A 23,333-nucleotide genomic window follows, 5' to 3' on the forward strand; every position below is an offset into this window, starting at 1 on the left:
TGGAAGGAGACAGAACGCTCTACATGAAGGCGGAACGAGTTTCATCAAATGTTCGTACTTTCAAAATGTCTACATTATGTCCAGGGTTAGATGTTTATTTTTTTACTTTTTTCGAGTGTATCACCGAACAGGTTTTTGGCATTTCCCTCAGGGCAGTGAATAGTCATTGGGCTTTCTGACAGAAATCAAAACTGCTCGTTCTTAAGTAACACAAATTTAGTACCATCGTATATGATTATATGTTATCAAGACCAGAACAGATGTTGCACCTTACATACATAAAGCCACGGGAGGTTTTGGGATTGCCTATTACTGTTGTCGTCCTAATATAAGACTGGGAATTTAACGTTTTTGTGTAAAAATATTATAAAAACCGCAGCTGTTTTATTTGCGCACATTACATTTATAACTTTGGATAATTTGACACTCGTACCGATTTGTACAGCGAGCATGCTTTCCAGCTGAGCTTAAGGTAAAAAATAATCGTAATTTCGGAAGTGTTAATTATATTTTTTCACATTCCAATTTGATTGTGATTAGTGACGGGCAGAATTGAATATAATGCATTCGAGAACTTGAGGATTGATACATTCGAAACCATATTCTCGAGTTCAATATAACCTTTAAAAATCGATGTAGGCCTAATTTCCATAAACTGACTACGAACAGTATACCGGTGACCAAATTACAATGGAAGATTAAAAAAAGGGATTTCGCCAAAATGTTGGGCGCTTTGGTATCTAATGTGTTTTTATTTTATTAGATTAGAGAACTAAATCTACTTGTGGTTGATTGTTGTTTGGCTTGGCGTTACGGGTATTAGATTTTTCGAAGAGTTTGTCTGATCAAAGTTGCTGAACTGAAAGAAGTTTTCAGAGGAAACTGACGGAAGTTTCCCCGGTAAGACTGAATGTAAAGTTTCGAGATTTTTAAGTCGCGTACCGATAATGAATGTTTGAAGCCGGCCCCATGGTCTAATTTGCCTGCCTCTCACTCGGAGGTCCCGGGTTCGATTACCGGCCAGGATATGAGGGCTGGTTCCAAGTTCACTCATTCTACGATTACCTTTAATTGAGGAGCTATTTAATGGTGAGATGGCGACCCCGCTCTAGAGAGATAGGAATAACGGCCTAGGATTCGTCACACTGACCATGCGTTACCTCGTAATTTGCAGGCCTTCGGACCGAGGGCGGTCGCTTGGTAGGTGGAGGCCCATTGGAGCTATAGTTTGGTTTGGTTTAGGGGTGTTTGTAAGATTATAAGTATACATATTTCAGTTTTGTGATGTTTAGCCAAATTGTTGATGGTTCATTCGTTCCCGGATTTTCTGTTTTCCTGTGTTGTACGCTTTTTCCGTTGTCCTGCCAAAAACGGAGAATCAAGGTTCCACTGTATAGTGGTTCTTATTTTATTGGCCGACAGTCGGTAATATGAAAATAGCCCTCGTGTGAATGAGTATGAACATGAAATACTGTATTACATGTGTACAGTAAACATGCTTGCTTTCTGATAGCACTGTTTGTAACTCTAGCAAGGGCTTGTAAATTATGAAAGTATTGAAAGGATCATACTGTGATTGGTTCTGTGCATGTTAACTGTCTAGGAGGAATGAGTCAGAAGTTACACACTGTTGTAAATTCAGTTCAAACTTTTTGATATTATGTCTAGTTATAGATTTGTTTGAACAATTGGTCCTCACAAAATATAAAGAATAATTATATAAGTAATGAAAAGAAACAAACAAGTGTTGAATCAAATCATAATGAAAAGAATGAATATTGAATTTTCACGACCACATTGTAATAAAAACCGACTTTCAATCTGTTAGGTCGTGTTACGTACATTTATTACGTGTTGAATAGATGTTAAGTAAAGAACAAAAATGGCCAACCAGACACCGACGCTAAATCGGGAGGTTGTGGGTTCGGATCTCACCGGTGAGTAGTAATAGTTAATAGATAATAGGTTGTGTCAAACTTATTAGCAACAAATTAATAAAATCTCTTCTTGATATAAAGAAGAAATGGTTGACAGAAAAGTGTGATGAGATAGAGCAACTGGAGAAAGAAGGGAAATATGACTTGATGTACAAGGAAGCAACAAATATAGTATTCAGAGAAAAGAGAAGGAACAACAGCAATAAGGAAATAGAGGCTACAGATGGCACAATGATATATGAACCGCAAGAAATAATGAAAAGATGGGAAGAATACATAGAATGGCTATATGATCGGGACAATCGACCAAATGAAGAAGAACTTGAATTAGAGGAGGAAGATATGGTTAAAGAGGATGATAAAGGGGAAACCATACTGAGAAGAGAGATCGAAGCATCACTGAACGAGATGAAAAATAGAAAAGCAATGGGAATAGATGAGATTCCTGTTGAACTGTTAAAAGCGTTAAATAATGAAGGGAGAAAGGAGTTGATTGGATTATGTAATCAAATATACATGACAGGAAAATGGCCAAAGGACTTCAGTGAAATCATCTTAATCCCTATGGAAAAGAAAAAGAACAGCAAAAAATGTGAAGAACATAGGACATTGAGTCTAATTTCACATGCAGCCAAAGTCTTACTGCGGACGCTCAACAGAAGGATATATGGAAAGCTGAATAACTTTATAGGTGAAGAACAGTTTGGTTTCAGGAGAGGAGTTGGAACAAGAGACGCCATTGGACTTCTGAGGGTGATAGGAGAGAGGTACATAGAGAAAAACAGGAAGGTTTATGCTGTATTTATTGACCTTGAGAAGGCTTTTGACTGTGTCAGATGGGACAAATTGATGACAATCCTGAAGAAACATGGAGTTGATTGGAGGGATAGAAGGCTAATAAAGAATTTGTATATAAACCAGAGAGCAAGAGTGAGAATAGGAGATGAGTTGAGTGAAGAAATTGAATTAGGAAGAGGTGTAAGACAGGGCTGCTCTTTATCACCGACACTGTTCAACATCTATCTCGAAGAAATAATCAATGAAAGTTTTAATGGAAATAGTGGAGTTTGTGTTGGAGGTAGGAGAGTAGAATGTATAAGATTTGCAGATGATATGGTTGTGATGGGAGAAAACGAACGTGAAATGATACAAATGTTAGATAAACTCAGCATGAAACTAGAAGAATATGGAATGAGAATTAATAAGAAGACCAAAAGCATGATAATTGGAGGAAAAGGTAGAAGTTGTCATATTAGTATAGGAGGAGAAGAAATAGAGCAAGTCAGTAACTTCAAGTATTTGGGAAGTATGATCAGAGATGATATGTATTGCACAACAGAAATTAAGAAAAGAATTGCCATAGCAAAAGAAGGCTTTAGTAAAAAATCAAAATTATTTTGTGGACCACTAAACAAAGATTTGAGGAAAAGACTTGCTAAGTGTTACATATGGAGCATAGCGCTGTATGGCGCAGAGACTTGGACATTGAGAAAGAAAGATGAGAGAAAATTGGAGGCACTAGAGATGTGGGTATGGAGGAGAATAGAACGAGTGAAATGGGAAGACCGGGTAAGGAATGAGGAGGTAATACGAAGAGTTGGAGAAGAACGAAGTATGTTACAAACCATTAGAAGGAGAAAAATGAACTGGATCGGACATTGTTTGAGGAGGGACTGTTTACTGAAAGAAGGAATAGAAGGAATGGTGAAAGGCAAACGAGGAAGAGGAAAGAAAAAATATCAAATGTTGGACAATATCCAAGGAAATAAATATTCGGACATGAAAAACTTGGCGCAGGACAGGCAACAGTGGAAGAGGTTCATCCCATGACAAGACCTGCCATAAGGCAGAATACCTAGATAGATAGATAGATGATATAATTAACTTGGATAAAGAACATTCTTGAAGTTTATAAATGACAACATTAATTAAGATCACCTTGAAATGAATAAAGATCATTCTTGAAAATGGAACTAACAAAATTAATTAGAATTTCTTTCTGAAATGATCAGTTGGTGCGAGCAAATAAAGTTCAATCTTGATATGCCTATAAAATAGCGAGCTAAAGTTCATTCTTCAATTAGCTAACTAACTAACTAAATAACGTAATATGGATATAAGCAAAGTTCCAGTTCGTAGACAGGTTAACGAAGTGGTTAAATTTTAAAGTTTCCACTCGCTAGCAAGTTTGTTGATACGACTTGATATTACACTGGCTTTAAGAAATAGCAAGTCATTTGAAAAACTGGAATGTATAGGTTGGAAATCATAAGAATTAAAGTTGCTAGAAAGTTTTAAAGTGGCTTGCTGAATTTATACTTGATAAGGCACAGTTCACATTGTTCCTTAATGACACAGATGCATATCACCTTATTGAAGTGCTGGCTCCATTTGACTGTGTCCTCACAGTTTGTAGTACTATGTCTACCATGGATCAGGAACACCGTCACCACGTCCCTCGAAGTTACCACGTCCACCATAGATCAGGAACACTATTACCACGTCTCCATCGGTGGAAGTTCACCTGATAATACAGGCGGTCGGAGTATGCATGGCCAGTGGTTTTCACACGTCGCTTTGGGTGATATGGCACTATTTGTTCCAAGTAGCACATCTTATATGCACATTAATTTGCACCAAGCCCATGAGACACTGAATTTACTAAGTTCCACTCGCCAGTTTAGTGCCATTCAGTAAGTTTTAAACAAAGTCTATAATAAGATAATTGAACTTTCATGATACCCTGACTTCACTGAGTTCTAACTGTCAGGTTAATGCAGTTCTAGGAAATTGAAATAAAGTCTTTTCATTCAACTTCACACGTGATACTAGTGTAGGATTCAGTCTATGTTCCCAGTGTGTTGAGAAACAGTCTACTATCACTCTATCACCATGAAATAGTTAATGGCACTGTATTTACTTCTAACCATGAAGTATTTTAGGCATGTAGTTTCCACAAACAAAGTCCTAACTGGTTAATTTACTCATAGAAGTTTAACATGTAGACTCGTCGTATTAATTGACAAGTTAATCAACAGTTCTATCACACACGATATTAACATGTCCGATGTCTAACACTTGTATATTAAAGTCATGCGAAATGTTTAAGTATTTGGAAAGACTTAGAATGCAGGATTAATATCTCTGTCGGAGTTAGAGTTCTCAGCTGTACCTCGCGGGGACTTAGTTCAGCGTTCGAACTCGACACTCACGCACAAAGTTAAACTTTACTGCCAGCACAACCTCGGGCAGCAGGTCTCTACTATGCTGTACTGTCCCTACACATTGACTTGCTGGAAGAATTGGTCCGTCTTATATACCCGGGCTTGACCCTGAGCATACAAGTCATTGAAATTTCTTGATATCTTGACGTTGCAATATCTTCTTAAATAAAATAGTTATTAACATGAAATTTGGACATGTGCTATCTGTTATTATAGGCTACACGTTCCCGTTGTCCGTTAGTCGATATCTCATCTGGAAGTGGAGATATAAAAAAGCTTCCAGATGGTTCCCTCTGACGTGTGGGCCACGCGCTTCGTGACGTCGTCGTGTCTTAGCTGGCTGCCACAAGCTCCCTCGCCGAAAGCGTTGCATCATAGCTCACAATGCGCACAATTTGAAAGGATGAACCAAACCACGCAATTGCCAGTTCGATAAGTAAAACTCTTTCAAGACTCAATCCCGGGTGGTTTCTGTTGCAATATAGCGGTGCAACAACTTTTCTTCAGATTCCTGTATATGTAGTATTAATACTGTAGTCTTTATATCTTTATACTGTATACTTTTGAAAGGATTTCACCAACATTTTTCGTAATTCCAATGGGAAATTGTTAAAAAGTATAATGCCTGTGAAATTATAAATGTTTTTGAGTTTTGTGTAGTCTAACACGAAAAGTGTCTATGTAATTTCTTCTTCTTGTATTATGCGGCTGTACCTCCTTCTTTAATGGGTAATCAAGTAGGTTTCTTTGATGGGCATTATGCATTGATAAGTGTGTATTGAGGGAAGAGTCATTACCAGTTTCTGGAAAATGACCTTTCATGGTTCCTTATCTGAAATTCCCTGTATGCACCTGATTGCTTTCTTTTGCCATGTAAAAGCATTGTAAACCCCCATGGAATTCCTCCGTATCATTTGAAGTTTACGAACACATTTCTTTAGTTTTTGTAACAAAATTTCACTCGGATGGAGCAAGTTAGCCATGCGATTAGGGTCGCGTAGCTGTGAGCTTGCAGTCGGGAGATGGTGGGTACAAATCCCACTGTCGGCAGCCCTGCAGTTTTCCTGGATATTACAGCCAAAAGATATGGTATGTTATTTACTATCTCCAGTGGAATTCCTTTGTCTTTTTCCATGGTCATTAAGTAGGTTGTTTACTGATAACCATGATCTCCTTGGCTGGAGAATAAGAAATGCAGTAGTAAAGGTCTTTCATTTAGTGTAAATGGTCGTTACTTTTGATGTAATTTAAAAAAATACTTAATTGTACTCTAATATAAATTGGCCTTTTCATTTCAATTTACTGAATTTATCTGTGCAGGATAAAGATATCTATTTCATGGATGATATCCTGTCAGCTGTAGATAGTCACGTAGCACGTGCAATCTACAAGAGATGTATCAATGGCCTTTTGAAGCGCAAGACTCGAATCCTCTGCACTCATCATGTCAAATACCTTATGACTGCTGATCATGTCTTAGTTATGGATAATGGAGTTATAGCACAACAAGGTAAGTGAATGGTGGCGTTTATCAAATTTTATTCTTTCTGCATTTCATGGAAAATCCTTGAACCCCTAAAACAAGGAAGTTAGAAAAGATTAGTTCAGCCTGAAGATCTGAGTATAATAATAATAATAATAATAATAATAATAATAATAATAATAATAATAATAACAATAACAATAATGGTGTATGGCCTCCGGAGCGGCCTGGTGCAGGTTTTTCGAGTTGATGCCTATAGGCGACCTGTGTGCCCATGAGGATGGGACTCTACCTATGATGAATTCTAATGTTAGAGAAGGCATGAACATCCTGCTGGTGACTGCGAGGTACAGGAGAGAGTACTTAGACGATGCCACAGAAGATAACTACCACAGTAGTAGTCGAAATGTCTGACAGGAATGAGTGGAGTGGACCACAGCAAAATAGCCCGGAAGATTTTGATTATATTGACTCTAGCCGTGAAAGCCTTCCTACTTTGGTAACTTCTCCTCTGTTGTTAAAATCATGATTGCAGAAATCAACACAACACTGAATTCACTATTATCTTATAAATAAAATTTTAGGAGGTTCGCTGACTGTAATGTTATTTATTTCGCCAAATTTTGATATATTTATCCATTTTAGTTCAACCCGAGATCATATCAGTAGTTTTTAGCTTTCGTGTCTGTTTGTTCCACCATTACGGGTAAACTGCTGAATAGATCTCAACCAAACTTCATATTTAGAGTCTATTCATCCAGGAACAGGTTTTGACATGCATATCATGCTCTGCAGCCAGTGACAGACACCCTCACACACCTACAGTTATTTGAAGGATCCATAACAGGAGAAAGTCTAAGTAATATTTCTCTCAGCTTGAAAATTAACCTCACGTAATGTATCTGAACTCCGAGGAAACTTGAGGTAGAACCTTTCCTTTGGTGTCTGTCTGTCTTTCTATCTGGCTGTCTTCTGTATATTCCTAAAAGTGGAAAACTGGTGGACTTATTTCAACGAAACTATTTATTTGGAATCTACTCATTCAGGGTTGTGTTATCAGGTGCATATGATGTCACGGTGATCACATGGAGTTGGTATTTATAGGAAGATTATTCTCAAATATTTTCATTGATATTAGGTCTATCAAAAGACTATATATAACAAACATTTAAGAATATGTTATTTCCATTCCTTTATGCCATGTACGTATTTATCATACAACAGATAATAATACAGATGGTTAAGAAAAATTGGATTTTTTGTCCAAGGCCCGTGGGGCATGTGGTGCATGTCACTTCAAGGTGGGCAATGGGAAAAACTTAACATTTTACTCTTTTTGGTAGGGCAGATATTAAAAGAGGTATTGTCAATGTCAGAGTGCCATGGAAGAGGTCAGAGATACAATGTGCAACCTGAAAACCACGGAGAATTTCGCACGACTTCAGACCAGGAACTGTACCGTCCAATAAATGCGGATATTCTCCTCATTCTCTCTTGAATTTGTTCAGCTTCATCATATTTTTGTTACTGCCTCGGGCTGTCGTAGGAAAATATCATTTTAATATGTCACATTAAGCGTGTGAATAGAGCCATGTTATTTCACATAAATTCCTGAAGGAAATATGTAATCCACTGCAAATTCCTGTGCAAAGAATGGGTGCAAGTGCTGGTATACAATAAATAAATACTTTGTTGCTAGGTAAATGTGGACAGTAGATGAGCAATAATCTCAGTCTTATTTGTTTTGCTACGTATCGTACGATTAAAAAGGCATTGTTTAAGTCCCATCATTGGTATTTACTCGAGTTGGTTCCTGTTACCCAGTGGAACAAGTATAGCACATAAAATACAGGATTTGATTTATTTTTAATTTTGCCTTATAATTGTATTACCGGGTATTTTGTGAACAAGTTCAAAAATAATTGTGTAACTGGAAATGTTAGCGTTTCTCTTATGCTGAGTATTATAGAACTGAATGTACTGTATGTCGGAGATTTATTTAAATAGTGGAAGTGGATACAAATATTTCTTTTTTTACAGGTAAACCCAATGAAGTGCTGCCAGAATATGATGAGTTAATTTCTTCTTCTGAATTTGATGGTGACATGAAGATAGCAAAAGTGACCACAGATGAGAAAATTGTTCAAGAGGTGCTGCATGAAGAAATTACCAAGGATGTTATGGGAGAGGAAGAGCGTGAAGTGGGAAGTGTTCACTGGAATGTGTATGCCAGCTACTGGCGAGCAGTAGGTCATCTTCTCAGTGCAGCCATTCTTCTCTCCCTGTTACTGATGCAGACCTCACGGAACTTAACTGACTGGTGGCTCAGTTACTGGGTATGCTCTAATCAAGAAATTATATCAGATTTGGCAATATTTACCTGGACCTGAACTTCAAAAATTTTACAGTTTTCAACACGAGGTTAACTACCTGATTGTTATGATTTCACTATCCAACTATTCCGGCTGCTTCTGTACCCTTTCTCTACACTGCAGCATAATCCTCCTCCAGATCTTGCGACTTTTTTGCTGTCTGGACAGCAGTTTGAAAACTGCTGCCACTTGTTTGATATATCTGCGTTAACCTCTCGGAAATCGGGCTCTGGATCTTGTAGCCAATGCGAGTCCTGTACCTTTTCTTCTTCTTCGCTTATCCCGGTTATACGGGGTCGGCTTTCATATTCAGGAGGCACCATTCATGTCTGCTCATTGTCATTTCTTTCTTTAGTCCAGAATTCTTCATGACCCTCTGGAGTCATCATTCAGGTAGACAGAAGTCTTCCAGAACATGTTTTATTTATGGCAATAGTGAGGCACTTTCTGGCTATGTCCTCATTTATCCAGTGTATCACATGAGCATACCACCTTAAACGGTCCTCGGCTAATTTTTGCATAATGAGCCTAACTTCGAAACTTCCTGTCATGTTCTCATTTCGCACTCTGTCTTTCGAAAAGAAAATTATATAATTGGTCAATATGCAATGTCTTAAAGAAACTTTTAAGAAAAATCACACGTCAGGTGCATGTTTCTGTCCCTGTGAACCTTCTTCAGCCTTAAAAATAAAATATAAAGTTAATAAAACCCTCTAAAATATAACAGTAAATGAATCTTGAAATGTCTTTCTTTTACAAGTAATCATGTTTGTGTTGGTCCATATTGACTATATAACTTGAGAAAAAAAAAAAAAGTTTAATCACCTGATCAATACACTTATTCTTCTTCTTCTTCTTCTTCTTCTTCTTCTTCTTCTTCTTCTTCTTCTTCTTCTTCTTCTTCTTCTTCTTCTTTTATGACCACATAGGATCACTTTAGTCAGTCCGTCGTTCAGGTCTCTTTGAAGGGATTGTTCGGGCTTTGCGGTCCTCCCAGTACTTCTTCAGATGCTCCGATCTTCGTGCCCTTTCCTCAGTTGAAAATGTGTGTGTTGTTGGTTTGTTTTGTGTAAGGGTAAAGCGGGGGTTTGTATTCTTGAGTTCAATACACACGATTATAATCTAAAAATATTATTTATGGAACAAAAGAGGACATGTTTTGGTTCTTGGAGCCATCATCAGCATACAAACACTTAAATAAAGTTAAAAGTACATTAGCATACAGATGTATGAAACAATTTTAACATAAAGACATTTGGAAGAAAGATCAGGAATGCAGTAAGAAGTCTCTGGTCACTCATTTGGTTTTCACCTGACAAAATTAATCAAAACTCAATCAAATAGAGTTTTGATTTCTCTGCCATTTGGTAATGGAAAACCAGGCGAGTTGGCCATGCGGTCAGGGGCGCGCAGCTGTGAGCTTGCATCTGGGAGATAGTTGCTTTGAATCCCACTGTCGGCAGCCCTGAAGATGGTTTTCCATGGTTTCCCATTTTCACACCAGGCAAATGCTGAGGCTGTATCTTAATTAGGGCCACAGCTGCTTTTTTCCCATTCCTAGGCCTCTCCTGTCCCATCGTCGCCATAAGACCTATCTGTGTCGGTGCGACTTAAAGCAAATAGGAAAAAATGGTAATGGAAAACATAACTGACAGTACCGGCTGCTTAAATGCGTAAAATCAAAATACCTGCATACATTAGCTATACAATTATTATCATCATCATCATCATCATCTGTTGTTCATTCTTTTGTAACAACACATATCTAAGTCTCCTTTTCTTTTTATTTTCTTGAGTTTATTATCCATGTTTCACTTCCATACATAAAATCAAAATTCTACATTATGCCTATAACACACAAAAGAAATTAAAAAATTAAATTTCTAGCATAGTATTACTTCCTCCCTAAATTGTTTCTAATACTACAGGATAATACATCTTTTACATTGGAAAGGATGTTTTAGATCTTACTTTATATTAAGCAGTGATTTGCGCTAGTATAATAGTGTTTTATCTGAGTTTTTCTTTATTTTTTGCAGGTATCTCACGCCCCTGTTAATGAGAGCACTGTGAAGAATGAATCAGATTACTTTCAGCTATATGGAAATAGTACACCAGCAAACTCAACTGACGATATGGTATACTATTTAACAGTGTATGGAATTCTTGCTGGCAGTAATACCATCTTTACGTTATTTAGGGCCTTTTTGTTTGCATATGGAGGAATCCATGCTGCTACCTCCATACACAGGTTACTGCTGAAGAAGGTTATTAAGGTGATTACAGTTTCCTTACCAGCACTTACCATTAATGAGATAAGAAGTGTGAATCTTTAATGCATACAAGGTGCTACCCTTAATTTCCCTGAGTTTTAATATCCTGCATGAACAAGTAGCAGTACTAAGTTCTGATGCTAGGTGCCTGTTGGTGTATGTTTTAACTATTAGTCTGCCAAAGGTGTCCTCCTAAGTGCATGTGTGTCTGAGTTTCAGTACTTTTCTTTACACCACATACTATGCTTCTGAAATTTTTTCAAAATGGTTGATGTTAAGGAGCAATGAATCGGCTTCAGGCTCAATAAAACTGCAGCTGAAACCCATCAAACGGTAGAGGAGGCTTTTGGTTACTCGGTTTTAAGCCAAGCAAGGAAATATGAGTAGTTTATGCGTTTCAAAGTAGGCTAGGAAGCTGTAGAAGTTGACAAACATCACGCACAGCCCACAAAATGGTCATAGTAGTTTTACAAAGACATTTTGAGATGACTGACTGAACGTGGAGAATATGGATATGGGAAGAAGACCTAGAGGAAGATTGAGGGACAGATGGCTGAAAGGTGTAAAGAAGAGCATCAAGGCAAGAGGAGGGAGAGAACTGAACAACAGTGACAGAAGAGAAGTGGTGGATGAACAGAAAAAGATGGATAGGATTATGTTCCAAGCAGACCCAGTGTGTGGTTGGAAACTGTTCCAAATGACGATGACGATGGATATCCCCCATGAACAGGTAGTAATACCAAGTTCCGATGCTAGGTATCCTGGTGTAGATAAAGTTGGAACTCAAGATTACAAATTGGGGAAAATATTCATTTTTGAAAAGGCATATGACAGTGTCTTCAGGACTAAAGTTTGGGACAGTCTGGTGCAAAAAGGAATTGGACAGGGATTAATAAAAATGATCATGGCAGTGTACAAGGAATATTGTAGTTGCGTGCAAATACAAGTTGGTAGGGCAAGTTGGTACAAAATAACTAGTGAGCTGAGACAGGGAAGTGTTCTATCACCAATCCTGTTTACAATAGTATTGGATGACATCATGAGAACAGCAAAAGCAGCATATGGAGGAAGAGAAATGAACATGTTGTTATTTGCAGATGATGATATGATTTGGGGAGAAGACAACAGGAAGTTTCAAGAACAGTTAGATGTGGTGAGTGGGAAGATCGAAGAATGTGGATTGAAGATAAGTGTAGAAAAGAGTAAAACTCTTGTTATGACTAGAGGAGAGAAAGAAGGGAAAGGTCAGATTAGAATGGCAGACAAGCCCCTGGAAGTAGTGGAAACGTTCAAATACCTGGGGAGTGAATTAATGGAGAATGCTCGACTGGATGCTGAAATTAGTAAGAGGATTCAAGCTGGAAGTTGTTTCTATCAAAGTGTAAGAAACATGTTATGGAACAAAGATGTACCAATGGAAGCAAAGGAAACTATGTACAAGATGTATTACGTACCCATAACAACTTACGGAGCAGAAACTTGAACATTGACAAAGAAGGATGCTAGTCGAATACAGGCAGCCAAAATGAAGTTCTTGAGGAGTATGATACAGAAGAGTAGAAGAGACAAAATAAGGAATGAGAAAATCCGGGAAGAAATTGGAGTGGAAAAAATGAATGATAGATTAGAGAAGAGCCGACTAAGATGGTTTGAGCACATAAAGCGAATGAGTGACGAAAGAATGCCAAAAAAGGTGATGGAAATGCAATTGCAAGGAAAGAGAGGCCATGGACGACCACAATTGAGATGGAAGAATACAATCCAATGCAGTATTATAGAAAGAAACCTGGTCTGGGACACAGTGTTGGAGGAGGAGTGGTGGAAAGACCGAAGAAAGTGGAGAGGGACCATATTTGCCCCTACCCGGCTACAGCTGGATAAAGGGAAATGATGATGGTGAGGAGGAGGAGGAAGAGGAATTATGGACTGGAGTAATTTATTGAGGGGAAAGTTTGATAAATTTCCAAGTTATTTGAAATCATTTAAGAAAAAGATAAATAATTGGTAGGGAAAATGGCACTTGGGTGACAGCCCTAAATGCAGGTCAGTGATGATTAATTGATGGAAGATATGAGGTGCAAATAGCCTGACAATTGGTTACTGCCTCATAACAATCCACCTGCACGCACCTCACTCATTGTTAGAGACCCCTGACAATATAACAACATAACCTCCATTCTGCAACCCTACCACCTCCTACTTCCCCGATCTGGCCCCCTGCAACTTCTACCTCTTCCCTAAAATGTAACTGGAAGAATTCTGTGAGTGCTACTAAAAATTGCTAGAATACTGTATTCAAGGTGATGGTGGAAATTAGGTGTTAACATAACTATTCATGTTTTTAATAAATGTTTTACATAAATTCTAGGTAACGCCCCATGTACATCTTTTTTAATGCAGTTGTAAATATCCTCTATGAGAAAATACTGGGAGGAACTGATTGTCTGATAACTTCTATTTTTAAAAATTATGAATATAATGTTTCAGTAATTAAGAAATTTCAATTTCCACTGCCAGGTCCTGGAAATGTTAACATGTGTTAATTTTGACATTTAGTACCATACATTCATTCATATCCTAAAGGCAAGGCCTTGTCTCTGCAACCACATTTGTCTCTCCTCTGCTGAGCGTTTCAGGTCAACATAGTTTTTCAAATCCAGCCTGTCCATCACGAAATCCAGATACTCTTCCTCGGCCTTCCTCTTCCCTTCTTACCCAGAACGTTTCCTTCCAGCATACCGTATTTCACGGCATAATCGTCGCACTTTTTATACCAAAATTTTCGAAAAAAATTGTAGGGTGCGACCATTATACGATGAATATTTAATACCAGTATTTGTATTACTCAAAAAATGTATTTATAACTAAATTGTATTTGATACAAATTTAAGATGCACGTAATACTCGCGTTTATACATCAAAATAATTAAAATAGTCTAAAACAAAATTCATAATTTTTCGCAACAATTCGGCGAACGTTTTTCCAACCTGAAAATAAAAATGAACATATTAAGTTAATTTGTCATTAATTTGAGTATTAAAGTTAAAATATTACACTTGCAAAAAATTATCGCTTTGTTGTGAAATGCGGACTTACCGGTACGCAATTTATTCCAAATCTTTGGTGTCGCTATCGCAGGTTTTGCTATCTGATGCGCCGTCCTCGCCTCTGTTAATACCAGTATCAGATTCTTCGTCTCCCTGCCACACTGCGTCATCTTCGGAACCGTCTAGTGCATTCGAAATCCCAGTCCTTTTGAAGCTCTTGGAGACTAGTTCAGGTGGTATAAGATCCCAACTCTTCTTCACCCACGAGCATAACAAGTCCAAGGGTGGACGCCTGATATTTCCGGCGGGCGTCAATTGCTGATCGCCGCTCATCATCCACTCATTGTAAAATCGACGTAAGTGATCTTTAAAGGGTTTATTAACACATACGTCTAGTGGCTGCAAAGCAGGTGTTAGGCCACCAGGAATGACTATCTGTCGTGTCTTATTTGTAGTGAGAATTTGCTTCACTTCGTTCACGAGGTGACCTCGGAAACTATCTAAAACAAGCAGAGCTGGTTGTTTTAGTAGTGCACCAGGTCTTCTATTCCACACAGTTTTAACCCAGTCCAGCATGAGTTCTACGTCCATCCAACCCTTTGGTTGCACTCGTACATGAATTCCACGGGGAAACTGTATATTCTTAGGCATCGTTTTCCTCTTGAAAATGATGTAAGGCGGCAACTTTCTCCCGTCAGCTGTAATGGCTAGCATTGCCGTGCATCGCAACTTCTCACTACCGCTGGTTTTCATTAATACACTCCGTGATCCTTTTAGCGCAATAGTGCTGTTGCGAGGCATATCAAAAAAGATTGGAGTCTGATCGGCATTACCGATTTGAGAAAGCAAGTACGAAGTTTCCTTGCGCAAACGTATGACAAATCGGTGAAAATTTACAATCTTGTACGTGTAATCAGCAGGCAACTTTTGGCTTAGTGTTGTTCTCCTTCGCACTGACAGATTGTGTCGTCGCATGAACCCCTTAATCCACCCACGAGTCGCCTTAAACTGAGTTACCGGTATGTTGTGTTTGCGCGCTACCTCCTGTCCCTTAATTTGTAACATTTCATATGATACACTGCAGCCATTGTTACGTATTTCACTGACGTACCTAAACACTTCTCGTCAATTATAGGAAACTTCCCTGTTTTAGGACCTCTAGACGCGCGTCTAGAAGGGTTAGTGCTTTTTAGCTTGTTTTTTACTTTCCGCCAGTCACGCACCAACTTTTCACTCACAGAAAATTTTCTTTCTGCAGCTCTGTTCCCGTGCTGTTCAGCGAAGGCAATTACGCTTAGCTTGAAGCCCGCAGAATAGTTTCTATATTTACCCATAATCGCTTATAAATGCTTCACACGTTAATGTTTTGCGATATAAATGACTTTCCGTAATTGTTCACTATTAAAACAAATTATTTCTGCAAACACCCAAAACACAAATTATAAAAACTTAAATTCTCACGCATACATGTCTACAGTAATCACGTAAATCTGAAACAAATAAATGCATCTGTGATCTGTCCATTCCAGAGCAGCCAATACTGTTAGGCATCAAGGAAGCATGCAACAATTTATCAGTTTAGCTCGTTGGTTGCGACACACTACTGCGCTTGCGCAAAGCTCGCAAACCGGAGCTCTAGCTAGCGCGGTGTAGATCTACTGTATAGTTGACTGTATTCCGAGACGTCAGTAACAAACATTCATTTTTTCAATTTCTTTTAAACATACGGTAATTAGGTTAATATTTCTTCCCAGTTATTGATGATTTTACATTACATTACTGACGAGTTTATAAAATAAAACTTTAATAGCATTGGATAATAATTATCTTGACTGCTTGGATAAAAGTTTTCATCCCATGCCCGGACACTTTTGACGTAGTAGTAAGAAAAGAGTCTAGCGATGACAACTGAGACATCGTAAATAATTCGGCTGAATAATTCCGTGGAAATCTGCGTTATCGTCTTGGATTTCACTTCGTGCGCAATAACACAGGAGCCGGCCCCATGGTGTAGGGGTAGCGTGCTTGCCTCTTACACGGAGGCCTCGGGTTCAATTCACGGCCGGGTCAGGGAATTTTACCTGTATCTGAGGGCTGGTTCGAGGTCCATTCAACCCTCCTAGCCGGTATTTCCTGGCGACGTTGCCGATAAGCAATAACTTACAGCCTTACGTATTTCAAATGGGAACTCATAATATGTAGGTGGTGAATAAATAGTACACTGTCTCGCGACCACGTTGTCAAACTGCCGATAGTCTACCGGTAAGCCATGCGTCGTACATATACCGATATTATTTATTTATACGTTGTGCAACATGTCGCAAACGTGACTGTGTTGCCAAATTGCCCATAAACCATACACGTATTTAAATTGCGCATTCATGTGCAACTTACGTTGCAGTTCCATTTACCTTTTAACCAGATTAGTGAACAAAATTTGGACGTGCGACGATTATGTAATTAAAGGTTTAAAGTCCGATTTTTGTATTGAAAATAAAGGATGCGACGATTACGCGGTGGCGACGATTATGCCGTGAAATACGGTAGTCATGAAGAATGTGTAGGATAAGGGGAAAGCTGAATAAACGCAGGAAATAGAAGAGACTAAGATGAATACAGGTGGTAACTTTCATAATTTTTCAGGAGAAATGTTCGATAAATTCCCAACTTCATTGAAACCATTTAAGAAAAGACTATGCAAACAACTGATATGGAATCTGCCACTATTTTGTGTTTTCACTTGTTCCTTTTCTTTTATTTGTTGTGCATATCTAGTCTCTTACCATCTGTATTCATCTTTATCATTTTGTCTCATCTATTCTTCTGTGTTTATCTGGTGTTCTTCTTATCCTACACCTCCCACAGCAAGACTGAAGATCTGCCTAGTGGCCCCATGATGAGTGTTAAACCCCACTCTCCTCATGAGGCTACGAGCTTGCCAGAGGCTGATAAGAAATGGATGTAGAAGAACTGGGATTGGTGAGGAGAGAGCCCATCTATTTGAAGATGGCAGTTAATGAAAATGCTGAGATTGCCTTTGTCCTTTTATGTTCAATCAGCCAATCATTTACAGATGTTGCCCAGTGGCATATTCCATATCAGTTGTTTGCATAGTCTCTTCTTAAATGGTTTCAATGAAGTTGGGAATTTATCGAACATTTCTCTTGTAAAATTATGAAATTTACCACCTCTATTCATCTTAGTCTCTTCTATTTTCCTGCATTTATTCAGCTTTCTTCTTATCTTACACTTCCCAAATCAAGGCTGACGATCTGCCAAGAGGCTCCTTGATGACTGTTGTCCCATTGTTGTACCCATGTTTTCATGTTTGTCCTTATCTCCACTTTCTGTTGTTCCCTCTTCCTGCGCTGACCTGACATTGTGTTTGTGTGCCTTATCTTTTTTCGTATGTATGTGACCTCGTCATCAGTTTTATGAGTGATAGTTGCCTTTCTTATTGTTAATGAAAGTGTATTTTCTATTAGTGTGTTTTTGTTAACTGCACTTGTATCCCATTGACTCTATTTTAGTTCCCGTTTGTGTATTTTAATGTTATTGTAACTTCTGACTTGAATGATATATATCACTGTACTTCAAGACAATGACTTATTCCATTGTAATCTATATCTTCTTTAATTTTATCAGAAAATAAGGCATTGTGAATCAGATCCACTGGTTATTTTAATTTCATAATCATTTTTCATTAACCACACCCGGGCAACTGGAGTGGGACATTGAAAATGATGATGATGAATCATTTTTCATTATCATTTGTTTTAAATTTTAGTCAGTGGATATATTCTAAAATTTGAATTATCATGTCTTTTCGTTCTATCTTGTACCATTAGGGACCGATGACCTAGCTGTTAGGCTCCTTCAAACAACAAAAATCATCATCATTTCTTTGTATGTATGTATGTCTACCCTTTAGTCTCATTTCCTGATATGGGGTCAGGGATGAGGTGAGGTGAGGTGAGGTGAAATTACGGTACTTGACATATTTTACGGCTGGATGCCATTGTTGTCACCAACTTCGGTTGAGGAGATGAGGAAGATGAAATGAATGATGGTGAATGAAAGTGGATGAGGAGGTAGAAGGAATCGGCTGTGACCTGTGAATAGGAAATGTCCCGACATTCGCCTGGGAGTGAAGTTGGGAAACTGTAGAAAACCAATCTCGGAACAGCTGACAGTGGGGTTTGAACCTGCTTGGCTCCATAGCCATAGCACGTTAACATGCACAGCCGGTCCTTTCAGACTTGTGTGATGTTATCCAAAATGGGAGACAGTCGTGGTCATTAGAGGACACATCTTACTGTGCAAATTGGTTTAGATTTTCCACTGGCAGTTTGAATATGTGTTTAATTTCCTTCTGGAAGAGCTAACTGAGGAAACCGTATCAAAAACATATTGGCTCTTCCCTGACATTCACCTCCCTAACCTTTCTGTCATGGGTTTTTCTGATAGCATAGCAAATTAAAACAGAACTGCAAATGAATGTGTTGTTTAAAAAAAAAGGTTAATCAGCTAATGCAAAAAAATCTGTTTCTATGAACATATACATATCTGACGCCTATGTTATCCCATTCCTTGAAAATGGAGAAGTAGTTTATCTTGGTTTGGATTGTCTTTCACAAACGAGTTAGCATTTAATAGGCTCTTTGTAATTAATAATCTTAATTCTAAATTATATATATTCACTTCATTGGCCTTACTACAGTCTGCCCAAAAATTTCACATACTAAATTCCTCAGGTTCATCAGCTCTTGTGTACCCATTAAACTAATAATTAATGTTATTTGCTTAACGTCCCACTAACTACTCTTTTACGGTTTTTGGAGATGCCGACGTGCCAGAATTTAGTCCCGCAGGGGTTCTTTTACGTGCCAGTAAATCTACCGACACGAGGCTGACGTATTTGAGCCCCTTCAAATACCTCCGGACTGAGCCAGGATCGAACCTGCCAAGTTGGGGTCAGAAGGCCAGCGCCTTAACTGTCTGAGCCACTCAACCCGGCCCCATTAAACTTGCCCTGAACTGGTTTGTACTGGTTTTCCTTCTGATATCGACGAGCTAATCAAGAATGCGGTAAAAGAAATAATACAACTTCCAGCCGATGTTTATTCTAGAAGGAAAAGTTCTTGGTGGGTTTTTTTTTCCCACATCAATACTTGCAAATTGCTTGCACTGGAAATGAACCTATAAATATCTGTAATGAGAGATGTTATTAAAGAAACCAACAAATGTCTCACAGAGGTTGGATTAGAGGAACAAGAACACCGCTTTGACAAACTTACATTCCACTTCCAAAATCGGAGTAGGCTTAGAAATTGTGAATTCAAGAGATGGCGTAAATTACCTCACAAAGGAAAAGGTGTGGCCCTATTTGAAAACTGTAAACCCGCAAATAGCTGGGTGCAAAATTGTACTGGATTATCAGTCAGTAAATGACTGCTGATGTGTGCACTGTTTGATCTATTCCTGGTAGTTCCAAGAACAGAAACCTTTGTCAGCATTGCCAAAAAGAGATAGAAACACTTGCTTAAATTTTGGGATCGTGCCATCATAGAAAGATGCTACAGAATACCGAGCATATCAAGATTCGATCCTTAATAGCAAATTTCCTCAGAAAGAAAAGTTATAGGGTCACTGAAGAAGTACCCGAACTTGCTGATAATGGTAGTTGTAGGAGAATTGACATCATAGCCTCCAAGGTATCAGAATGTGTAGTACTGGTATATGGAATAGACCAGTAATATTCAAACGTCTTGGTTGGTATACCCACAAAATCAAATTGTTTTACCTTCGTACCCCTAGTGGTACGCGTATCACACTTTGAATGCCACTGGAATAGACCCACAGTTCATTCTGAAATCTCCACAGACCAGCTAAAAGACACTGTTAGGGAAAAGAAACTGATCTGCGAATTGACGATATCTTATTATAGAGGTAAATTTGGACTGATGAGAAACGTTTTAGGGATAAAATTAATGGTTGGCACTCAAGGGACTATTCCTCAATTCATAGTACATTTTTGGAAGCAGTTTAATTTAAATTTCCCAGACTTGCTAACTATTCACTGTTAACTTTACAAGGTTCAATTTCATTTCTGAGAAAGCATTGCTATTAATTGTAATTCTTGTATTTTAATGACTTATTAAAAAATAGATATAATTAACAACTTAGCAGTGTAAACCGAAATTATAAATTGGTCCACTGCACCAACCTTCAATTGAGGGAAGTCTTTGTATTATTATTCAGAACAATTCTATGGGTTGTACTTTAATGAGAAAAAAACCAAGCAGTACAGAGTAAAGTATGTATCTTCATTAATTATATTTATTTCACTTTTTCCAGGGGAAAATAATATTTTTTGATATTACTCCATTGGGAAGAATTCTGAATAGATTCTCCTCAGATACATATACGGTTGATGACTCCCTACCTTTCATTATGAACATCCTGCTTGCTCAGTTCTTTGGAGTCTTAGGTGAGTAGAATGTAGAGGTAACTGGAATTTGAGTTTATTAACAAGTGAATACATGTGATAATAACTTTTAGCTTGTTTTGTATGCTTTAAGATTAATTTCTCGTCTTCGTTGTAGTCATAGCATGCCTGAGTGCAGTGCTTTTCATTCAATATTTGTTTTTTCGCCTTCAGCTGTATCCTTTGTGACATTGTTGTTTTATGCTTGTATGGTCTCATTGAATTAGAAAGGTCATACTGAAATTGACAAGAAACATTTCTTTGAATATTGGAATCCATCAGTATCGTATGACCAAAGACATTTCACAATATAGTGATCTTATACAATTTGTCAAGTTATTGTGATGTCATTACATTCGATCACATGAGCACAAACAATATTGTTACTGAATGGCTGACAGTGATAATTTGTTTTAGCAATGTGCTGACATTGAATTCCTGTTGCTGCAGCTGAAATTCACCACAGACTTCAGCATGCAAATGGAGATGTGTACATGGCATCTAGCAACATTGGGAGATGGATGAAATATGATCTCTCTTGAACTGCTTCCACTGAATGCAATACAGAAAGACTTAACAACATCAATAATAATAATAATAATAATAATAATAATAATAATAATTGCTTTACGTCCCACTTACTACTTTTACAGTTTTCAGAGACGCCAAGGTGCCAGAATTTTGTCCCACAGCAGTTCTTTAACGTGCCAGTAAATCTGCCGACATGAGGCTGACGTATTTGAGCATCTTCAAATATCACCAGACTGAGCCAGGATTGAACCTCCCAAGTTGGGGTCAGAAGGTTAGCGCCAGCTACTCAGTCCACCAGTTAACATCATCATTAAAGAAGACGTGTCACTGGGGATATAAACGCAGCAGAACTTTGTGTAGGACACTATACATGGAAAGTTTATAATCACTGGGTCCCACACTTATTGATGGTTGACCACAAAGTTCAGAGAAAAACCATTATTCAAGGCCTTTTTAAGAGGTATCAAACTAGAGGAGATGATTTTTTAAGAGTATTGTGACAGGTGATGAAAATTGTTTCCACTATTATGAATTAGACACAAAACACCACAACATGGAATGACACCATAGGAATTTTCAGACAAAAAAGAAAGCAAAGTCAGTGCAATCTACTGGGGAGATCTCAAGCTCCATCTTATGGAATATACAAGGCTGCATTCTGTTTGAATTTTCGAAAACCTAGGGAATCCATAAACCCAAACCCCATGGCACTTCAGCCCTGATGAACCGAGGCTTACCAAGTGACTGCTGCACAACCTGAATACCTGCAGTTTACAAGGTGGCCCTTGGTTAGCACAACGAGTCTTTCCAACCATTATTCTTGGCTTTCGAGACCAGGGTCAGTTGTCCTCTCATAGGCTGATTCAACCTCAAACCAGCCCTCAGATCCATGTAAAAATCCCTCGTCTGACCAGGAATTGAACCTGGTGCCTCCTGGTAAGAGGCAGGCTCACTACTCCGAGACATTGCAATTGGCTTGAGGAATCCGTAAATGCTTGCCATTGTGTCCAAGCACTTCACAAGCTCGATCATGCATTGCATAATAAACATCCTGGAAAGAAGATCAATCTTTGACTTGATAATATACCCCTACACTCAACAGAGAGGAAAATTAAATGAGAAGTTCTGCTCCACCACTTCTATGTACCTGACATGGCACTATCTATCATATTTTTGATTTTGTGAACGAACAGATACTAGGCCAATTCTCCATTATTACAGAGGACATACAGAAAGCAGTGCAGTATCTTTGGGTAGTTTGGCAATATTAGGAGTGTTTTAGACATAGTTATGCACAATTCACAACATAGAACACTCTGCGATTGTTAGGACTATTCCCTATCGTCCCACAGAAAGTAGCAGAGATCATGTGATTGTTGTACAGAGCAGATATCTGGAGGTAATATTTACAATGGACAAGCATCTATCACATCCAGCTTTCAGTAGCATGAAAGAGAAATTTCTTCTATTCTTCTAAAAATGTTGATATTAACAAGTTAAAGGGAGAATATATGTTCTTGAACATAGTGGTAACCAAATTTTTTAACATGAGTCATAAATCCATACTCATATACTGAGTAGCCGAAAGTCAAGGGAAGGGGTGTCCCATTAGATAATGTACCGTGTATGACCCCTGAGCATTGCGGCTAGTACCTGAGTAGTCTGTCACAGACACCAGTTAAATTGAAACAAGAATTAAAGTGGTTCAACCTATTCAATACAAGGAAAATAAGAAATGTAATGTTACATTCTTATTTGATTAAAAGAGAAGTGGGACCGGGAAGTAAGATGCAAGTTCTTGAAGAGTAGCACAACATACGTAAGGTCCGGCACTGTGCTTCAAAATGCTAATGAAACTCGGTGAATAGTTCAATGATTAAGTCTGCAAATGCTTCTAGGTGCGAAAATATATAATACAATTTAATATAATTGAAGTATATATTAATGTTTATAGGAATTTGTATGATAGATTCTTTAG

General features: G+C 38.1%; 1 protein-coding gene across 1 annotated transcript in view; it reads left to right on the forward strand.

Annotated features, from left to right (window-relative positions):
* The window catches only part of LOC136881318 (ATP-binding cassette sub-family C member 10), a 146,842-nt gene that overhangs the window by 80,061 nt on the left and 43,448 nt on the right, over positions 1–23,333 (forward strand). Inside the window, exons 14-17 of the mRNA XM_067154131.2 lie at positions 6,482–6,671; positions 8,685–8,980; positions 11,056–11,292; positions 20,695–20,827. Of these exons, the coding sequence (XP_067010232.2) occupies positions 6,482–6,671; positions 8,685–8,980; positions 11,056–11,292; positions 20,695–20,827 (856 nt within the window). The remainder of the gene's footprint in view (positions 1–6,481; positions 6,672–8,684; positions 8,981–11,055; positions 11,293–20,694; positions 20,828–23,333) is intronic.

The sequence above is a fragment of the Anabrus simplex genome, chromosome 9, assembly GCF_040414725.1.
Source record: "Anabrus simplex isolate iqAnaSimp1 chromosome 9, ASM4041472v1, whole genome shotgun sequence".
In the NCBI taxonomy this organism is placed as follows: domain Eukaryota; kingdom Metazoa; phylum Arthropoda; class Insecta; order Orthoptera; family Tettigoniidae; genus Anabrus; species Anabrus simplex.